Source organism: Eublepharis macularius, chromosome 15, assembly GCF_028583425.1.
Source record: "Eublepharis macularius isolate TG4126 chromosome 15, MPM_Emac_v1.0, whole genome shotgun sequence".
In the NCBI taxonomy this organism is placed as follows: Eukaryota; Metazoa; Chordata; class Lepidosauria; order Squamata; family Eublepharidae; genus Eublepharis; species Eublepharis macularius.
The window spans coordinates 37,157,114-37,165,596 of record NC_072804.1 but is presented as its reverse complement, the minus strand read 5'-3'; the positions used below and the strand labels follow the sequence as shown (position 1 = coordinate 37,165,596).

The 8,483-nt window shown below is 46.8% G+C and overlaps 1 protein-coding gene across 1 annotated transcript; it reads left to right on the top strand.

The window, feature by feature from the left end:
* Window positions 1-13: 13 nt before the first annotated feature.
* On the top strand, window positions 14-8,433 carry EIF3I (eukaryotic translation initiation factor 3 subunit I). Its single transcript, XM_055000101.1, has 11 exons — window positions 14-108; window positions 812-904; window positions 1,354-1,441; window positions 2,365-2,430; window positions 4,004-4,153; window positions 5,030-5,157; window positions 5,956-6,066; window positions 6,790-6,879; window positions 7,431-7,504; window positions 7,910-8,002; window positions 8,104-8,433. Exons 1-11 carry the CDS (start codon window positions 106-108, stop codon window positions 8,183-8,185), a joined length of 978 nt encoding a protein of 325 aa, XP_054856076.1. The 5' UTR covers window positions 14-105; the 3' UTR covers window positions 8,186-8,433.
* The last annotated feature ends 50 nt before the right edge of the window (window positions 8,434-8,483 follow it).

The following is an 8,483-nucleotide window of genomic DNA, read 5'->3' as shown; positions in this document are numbered from 1 at the left end:
TGAGGTCTTTTCCTATCCTGCACTTTCCCAGTGCGAACCCGGAAGTGAATCCTTCTTCCTCTCGCGTGTTGTCGCCGCTGCCGCCGGCGCTTCTTAGCCGCAGCAATGGTGAGTTTGAGGCCCCGTCGGCCTTCCTGCTTGCGCGGTCAGTCAGCTGAACGGTTGTCCATCCCTACCTACGCGGGGATTGGAAGCCTTATGGAATTACAACCAATCTCCAGGCCACAGAGATCAGTTCCATGGGAGCAAACGGCAGCTTCAGAGGGTGGTGTCCGTGGTACCTCATTCCTACTGAGCAGCCTTCTGTTTCACCCCCAAATTTCCAGGATTTTCCTGCGCAAGAGCTGGCAACCCTAGCAGGAACGGGGTTGCTTTGCCTTTGTAGAAAGAGCAGTACTGCCCAACAAGGTTGTCGGTTCCCTCCACATCAGAATAAGTAATGTATCTGCCTAACGAAGGGGCGAATGCTGCAGTCCTAAGAAGAATTGCTTCTAAGTCCTCTGAAATCTGCTTAGGTTTGTGCTGTAAGACGCAATGGAGAATGGAGGATAACAGTTCCTCGTACCATGCCATGCAGCTCACTGCTGGATTTAGTCCTGTCAATCTCTCAGCCTAATGTACCTCATGAGGGTAAAATGGAGAAGAGAACCATGTAACAGGGTCCCTGTCTGCAGGGTCTCTGTAGTACACCCCATCCTTAGTAACTGAATAGGTGATACATACTTGTTTCGTGAGTGACTTAAATGGGTTAACGTTTCCTTTTCCAACAAAGTGCTTTCTAATCTTGCTTGTTTAATTTGTCTTTCTTCAGAAACCTATCCTGCTTCAGGGTCATGAGAGATCAATTACTCAGATCAAATATAACAGGGAAGGTGACCTGTTGTTTACAGTGGCCAAAGATCCGGTATGTTTTCTTGAATTTTTGTTCTGTGCTTTTCAAACCAAAGTAATATCCTACTGTTATCTGAAGAATGCAAATAATGAACTGAAGGGGCTATACATACACAGATTCACACTCTGGTGGAGAGTGTAGCTAAGAGTGCATTTGGTTATCTCCACTAAACTAGCAACACCCTTTCCTGGAAAATGTACATTTGGCCATCAACATTTGGCATCTGGTTGGTATTGATGAGGGGAAAAGATGGCCAACCTGCATTGCAACAGCCATCTACTTAGCTCTGACTGTAATTCAAAACACTGAAATTGATTTAAAGTCCTCCATAGCCTAGTGCCTAAATATCTCCAAACATATCATTCTCTGTGCAATCCCTTCTTTAAATCTGCTTAGTAGGCAGATTACTATTTGCTAGATTTTGTCTTTGTGTGTGTAACTATGACACTTCTGTCTACCAGATTGTCAATGTTTGGTACTCTGTCAATGGTGAGAGGCTTGGGACGTATAACGGACATACTGGAGCTGTCTGGTGTGTTGACGCTGACTGTATCCTTTGGATTAAAAAATGAGAATGTTGTGTAATTTTTCACAAATGTGGTTGAGAGGCTGTTTATTTTAGAGGCAGCACTGCAAGTGTGACTAGACTAAGCTACTCAGTTTGAGCAGTTTGGGAGAGAAATTTAGTCTGTAGCAGCAAAGCAACGAGAACAGCCATAACATTTTGCATTTATAGATCAGAACCCACTTCATTGGGTTGGCTGAGAGGTGGTGAGAGTACAGTGATAGTAAAACTGAGTTATTAAATAGGTAAGAATATTTTCACAGGATATCTAGTTGGTTTGAAGGCACTTTTATTAAGACAACCCTTGACCTGGCACACATTAATAGAAAAGGTGTTTCTGTCACATGTACTCATGTATTCCTTGCTTATTCTACATTTCCTCCTTAAAAGCGCAAGGCATATTATATTTCATCCTCACAATAATCCTGAGATTGGCCCAAAATCATCCAGTTCAGGTCTCCAATCCTAGTGATTGAAAGTGCTATCAAGTTGCAGCCAGCATGCCGACCCCCATAGGGTTTTCAAAGCAAGAGACAAGCAGAGATTGTTTGTTATTCCTTGTCTTTGCATAATGATCCTGGACTTCTTTGGTGATCTCCCAGCCAAGTACTAACCAGGGCTGACCCTGCTTAGTTTACAAGATCAGACAAGATTGGGTTAGCTTGGGCCATTTAGGACAGGTCAGTTCTACTACAGCTCTCTAACCATTACACCACACTGACAGCAAAAAAAAACCCTTATCCCTTTGGTGCCATGTTTTGAAATGGATTCTGAACATGGCATCACATTTCTGGATCTTAAAACTTCCGCATTGCTTACATATATCTGTATGTTTGTATGAACTCTGTGATCCCCTGTGGAAAGTTATCTGCATTTACTTTTTTGAGTTCCTTCACTGCTCCTTCAGGGGACACGAGGCACGTGCTGACTGGTTCTGCAGACAACAGCTGTCGTCTCTGGGACTGTGAAACAGGTAGAAATTAAAAACAACAGGTTGCATGGAAATGGGAAGGTACATTTGAGAGTAGCTGTAAGCAATGGATGATGGTGTGTGTGTGTATATGTGGGGAGGTTCCTGGGGTTAACTGGAAACCAGCGCCACAGAGCATAAGATTTACCCTTATGAGTTTTAATTAGTTTGATACCCCTCCTGGATGTATGTGTTCCAACTGCAGAACTAACAGGGCGATTAGGTAAGTTACTGTATTCGGATCGCCTCTGTAACTGTGCAACTTGTGCAGTGGAGACACTGAGCCATCTCTTACTATCCTATCAGCAGTGGGCAGCTCCCAGATCTCTCTGGATAACCCTGGGTCTGCTCAGATATCAGCTGCCTGTTGAACCTTGGGTGATATCCCTACTGCTGGCAGACTCTGACCCAGGAATAACTTGCTCTGTGACGGAATTTCTGACAATGGTGATCTCTTTAAAATGTCAAAGGAACAGATTGTGTTAATTATAAATGAAAGTGGGTACATTCACTGGATTTGCAAATGGGCTGTCAGATACAATTAATTCACAAGTCTAGTGATTTTAGTATTAGAATAAATTTTATCTTTATTAGATTTTATCCACCTTTTATTACCTATTTTATACTATATATATTTATTGAGATATTTTACTCTGAATATTTTATTCTGTTTGGGAATGGATGTTTTAATGATTCTATGATGACTTAAATTTTAATGGATGTAACTGTGTAATTTAGCTTAAGACCTGTGGTCAATTGAGCTTGTAAATAAAAGGAAAGGATAAGCAGTTAACCATATTTAAAACAGGATCTTGCAACTGGGCTATCGGCTTTGGGATTTGGTGTGATGCCTTTAAAAAACAAATCCTGTGTTTGCTAAACTCCTATCTGCACTTTCTTCTTGCGGCCCAAAGTGCCTTATGGAGTGTTCCCAGGGCCTCCTCTGCTTAGCTTCTGCATGAACTTTTAGGTCATTCTCTGAGCTCTGCAGCAATTCTGGGCTTTCACAAAGCACAGCATCAGCTATTGGTACAGCTGAATGTCTTTTTTATCAGTTTCCTTTGTTTTTCTGCCTCCTTTCCTCCACCCTATGCCTTTCTCCTTTCATTTTCTTCATCATGTGAGCATTTAGATACACTGTTGATGTGCTTCTGTTTGGGAAGTGCTGGGCTTGTTTTTGAATAAACCTGTGTAAGACTTGTACTGCCAACCTCGGGGCTATTCTCTGGTGTTGAGTGAAGGGCTGTAGGCTTTGTGTGGTCCTGGCAGTCAGTCTTCAGCATCTCGAGTTAAGAGGATATGACAAGGAGAGCATGACTCTTAACCTGATAACCTGGTCTTTAAGGTGCTATTGGCCTTGAATCTTGCTGTTCTGCTCCAGGTCAACCCAGCTACCCACCTGAAGCTATTCAGTTAAGAGGTTGTCAGGGAGCTGGGCAGGGAAAGAACGATCCCTGCTTCGGCCTTGGTGAGCGGCTGCCTGGCGGCAGAGGAAACTGTGCTGGGCTAGCCAGATTCTGCAGAAGGCAACTTCCCACTTTCTGAGCTGGCTTTCTCTATCGTATCCTCTGCCTAGGCAAGCAGCTGGCCCTTGTCCAAACCAACTCCGCCGTCCGAACCTGTGGCTTTGACTTTGGAGGGAATATCATCATGTTTTCCACAGACAAACAAATGGGCTACCAGTGTTTCGTCAGCTTCTTTGACCTGCGGGACTCCAGCCAGATCGGTGAGACCTCTGGGTGAAGGAGCAGGGATTGGGGTGGGCAACTTTTCAGACCTGTCATTGATTTTTTAATTATTTTTTTTACTTCCCGTTTGGAAGGAAAATGCAAGGTGGTTTAAAAATAGAAATCTGACACTCAAAAGGGAGAAAGCAGGTCAAAGGAAGAGGCCTTGCTGCCTATCTCCCTCTACGGCAACAGGGCTGGCTGCTGATGGAGACCTAGCTACTAGCCGAGATGGAGAAGGGAGTTTTGCTCTCTCACTCTCCTGCAAATTTGCCAAGTGGCTGGTCTGAGAGGAAGGCAGACGGGTGGAAAGTGCCTCCTGCACTTTCTCGCTCCCTACATGACAGAGGTCTATAGAATTATGCATAGTATGGACAGAGTGAACAGGGAGAAGCCTTTCTCCCTCTCTCATACTAGAACTCGGTGTCATCCACTGAAACGGAGGAGTGGAAGATTCAAGACAGACAAAAGGAAGTGCTTCTTTACTCAGTACAGTTAATATGTGGAACTCACTGTAGTGATGGCTGCCAACTTGGAAGGCTTTAAAGGGGAGGGGACAAATTCATGGAAGACACAGCTATCAGTAGCTACTAGCAATGATGCGGGTCTACTCTCTCCTGTGCCAGAGGCACTGTTCCACTTTGTATCAGCTGCAGTGGAGCAAGAGTAGAAGGATGCTGTTGCTGCCATCTTGCTTGTGAGCTTCCTAGAGGCAGCTGCTCAGCCATTGTGAGAACAGAATGCTGGGCTGGATTGGTCTTCGGTCTGATCCAGCATAGCTGTTCTTACATTCTCCTGAGCTGTAGAGCGGCCGGCCACTGATGAAGTCCAAGAGCAGACTGGTTTTTCAGAATCAGCCTTCTGTTTCCCCCCAGAGAACAACGAGCCGTATATGAAGATACCATGCAGTGAAACCAAAATCACCAGCGCTGTGTGGGGGCCTCTTGGGGAATTCATCATCGTGGGGCATGAAAATGGAGAACTAAACCAATTCAGTGCAAAGGTTAGTGAGTGCAGGGAATGTTGTGCTGGGGCAGATCCCCCAAAACCATCTACCGTCAGCTGGCAAGATTAAAATTTGTCTCTGGAGAAGAGGGCTGGTTGGTTGTGTTGTTTTGGCAATATACTGCACGATTCTAATCTTTACTCTCAAAACAGCCATATGAGGTAAATTAAGAGGAAAGGTAGAGATTTTCTCAAGGCCAGTGAATTTCATGGGTGAATAGGGATTTTGATGGACTACACGTGTACACACCCACCACTAGCCATTGGCCTACCTGAAACACTTGTGTTATCTAATAATAATATTTGATTTATATACCACCCTTCAGAACAACTTAACGTCCACTCAGAGCTCTTTACAGAGTATGTTGTTGTTATCCCCACAACAATAATCACCTTGTGAGGTGGGTGGGGCTGAGAGAGCTCCTAGAAGCTGTGACTGGCCCAAGGTCACCCAGCTGGCTTCAAGTGGCGGAGCGGGGAATCAAACCTGGCTCTCCGGATTAGAGTCCCGCGCTCTTAACCACTACAGCAAACAGGCTCTAGAGCAAGGGGTGTGCTTGCGAGCCGATGTCATATGGATGCTTTCAGTGTCAGCAGGAAGCTCCTTGTTTCCCTCTGCCATATGGGGCTGCTAACGCCCGCTTTATAGGGCTTTCGTAAAGCATACTTGAGTGTGTGTGTGTGTGTGGAACGCTTCAAACATGGTAAGTGCTGCGTTTATTAATAACGTTTGAGGGGATGTGTTCCCTCTTTTCCTGTGTTCTAGTGTCACCATCTCTTTCCTCTTTCTCTGTAGTCAGGGGAGATCCTTGTGAATGTCAAGGAGCACACCAAACAGATCAATGACATCCAGACTTCCCGGGACATGACCATGTTCATCACAGCTTCGAAGGACAACACGGCCAAGGTGCGTCCCTCCCCATCACCCTCCCAAAGAAAGCGTTGTCTTCCCCTGCCCTCATCCTCTTAAGCATCCACAGCCTGGTAGGAGTTTTGGGGGCACGACGTGCATTTTGGCACTGTGGGCAGAACTCAGCAACATCTGTCACTTGGAGTTAAGAATCGTCTCCATGTTCTCAGGTTGTGGTTTTGGCTCATGCTGGGGCATGCAAGAAATAAAAGCCTTAGTCTGTAGCGCACCAACATTTTTCCATGTCCTGCATCTGTTGGGAAGGAGGGATGTGTGCAGGCATCCTGGGGACTGTGCTTTTAATGTGCATCATGAAAATCTGTGCATAAGTGTCATGGCTGGATAACACTCAGATGCAGTCAGTTTGTCTCCTTTAAGAGAGGAGTGTTGTATGCAGCATGGCTGGTTCCAGGTTGGGGTGGGTGGGCAGAGAGTGTCCAGGGGGGCCCATATGCTGTACCAGGCCCCATTCTTGCTTACCTACCACATGCCTATGTATCCTTCCTCCACCCACTTGTAAGCTTTCTCACTTCCTGCACTCACAGCTGTGTGCTCCTTCCCTGATGGTGCTGGGCAGTGGATGCAGCTGGGAGTGCTATTGCCCTCACCGCCAGGAGCACCTCTGCTGGGTGCACCACCACCTGGTTGTGGTAGTGGCAGCAGAGCTTTGGGTCAGCCTACTGTGTTAGGGTGGCTTGTGAGCTGCTGCATCTTTTGCAGCTTTTTGACTCCACGACGCTTGATCACCTGAAGACCTTCCGGACCGAGCGGCCAGTGAACTCAGCCGCACTCTCCCCCATCTTTGATCATGTAAGTCAGTGGGCAAACCTAGCACCATCCCTCCCCTGTGCGCACACCCTTGCGGCTAGTGTCATGCTGTCTCCTGGAAGCTTTTGAAGGATCTTCTCCTGGAGCTGAGATGGAGATTTTCATTCCTCCCATCAGAGCATGATTTGTGTGTGTCTTGCCTTCCTTTGTCACCTCCCAGTTATCTTCATCTGGGCTAGGAAGGTGAAGGGCAAAAATGCAGTTGGGTACTCAAGGGGCAGGGCTGAGAACTGTGTGAGACGAGAGTCTGAGTAGGCTGTGTAATCCCTGTTTCTTAACAGCATGGAGACGCCTGAGATTTGTTGGTTGCTTGGTCTCTTGTGTAGCTACCCTTTTCTGGACCATTCCTTGAGATGGGATGGGCACTGGAGCCTCTGAATCTGTCCCATTTCCTTCCATGGGCAGGTGGCAGTTATTGGGCTGCAGTATCTTGTGCTGTCTTCCTAAACTATACGGTGGGGGGTTGAGTGTGGGTATATGAATGTAAACTATACCAAAGGAGGCTTTTGCTCACATGTGTTTCCCTTTGGTAGGTGGTGTTAGGTGGTGGTCAGGAAGCCATGGATGTGACCACTACTTCCACAAGGATTGGCAAATTTGAGGCCAGGTCAGCACATTTGTCTTGCTTTGTTCTTGAAAGGGGGGGGGTACTTTCACCTGTGATTTCAGCATGCAGTGGGTAGGGCAAGATATTTGGTTGCCCCAAGCAAGGTACCCTCTCCTGGACCTGTTCCACTGCAAGCCATGTGAAACTAGGCCTGCGCAGCAGCTGATTGGTGCCTAGCATGAGCCAGGAGGGGATGCCAGCCATTTTCTGTACAACTGGGAGCAAGCAGAGACCCTGCAGTGCATCGGTGCCCACCCCAAGCAGTCACTTGGGTGGCTTGGCCCAAGGACTGGCCCCACAATGGGACGTTAGGGACAGGGATGCAAAGAAGACATGCTGTCTTTAGTTTGCCCGGGCTCCTTATCTCTTAAGTTATCCTCACAGCGTCTTCTTTTGCTGCCCTAGGTTCTTCCATTTGGGCGTTGAGGAAGAATTTGGAAGGGTCAAAGGCCACTTTGGACCCATTAACAGTGTTGCTTTCCATCCTGATGGAAAGAGGTAGGCTTCCTGCTGGCCAAAGCGGGCAGCATCTTTCAGGGGTGGGTGGCTACTGCAGCCCTCCAGGGCAATGGCTTCACCTCTCCTTGTTTTCCTTTTAGCTACAGCAGCGGGGGAGAGGATGGCTACGTCCGCATCCATTACTTTGATCCCCAGTACTTCGAGTTTGAGTTCGAAGCTTGAACCAGCTCCTTCCTTCTCCTCCCCTTTCTACAGTTGCCTTTCTGGTCTCCTTAATCTCAGTGGAGCTTGAAGTTGTGCTCATTCCTGAGAGAGGCATGGTGGAGCCACCTGAGATGTGAGGCAGAGCGTGCACACACAGCTGCTGCTTATGGTCTGGCCAAACTCCCTGCCTATTGTTGGGAAACCCAGCTTTGCTTTCTCTTTGGCCATATTTAAGGAAGTAATAAACACTTTTTCTCCAACCAGAATGGGAGTGCTTGTGAATCTCTATTTGAAAGATTTATAAAAATGTGTGTCA

Bases quoted from the DNA above. Each gene is read 5' to 3' on its own strand.
- EIF3I (XM_055000101.1), top strand. The intron at 5,158-5,955 runs GTTAGTGAGTGC...CTTTCTCTGTAG, and splicing joins TAAACCAATTCAGTGCAAAG to TCAGGGGAGATCCTTGTGAA. The intron at 6,880-7,430 runs GTAAGTCAGTGG...TCCCTTTGGTAG, and splicing joins TCTCCCCCATCTTTGATCAT to GTGGTGTTAGGTGGTGGTCA.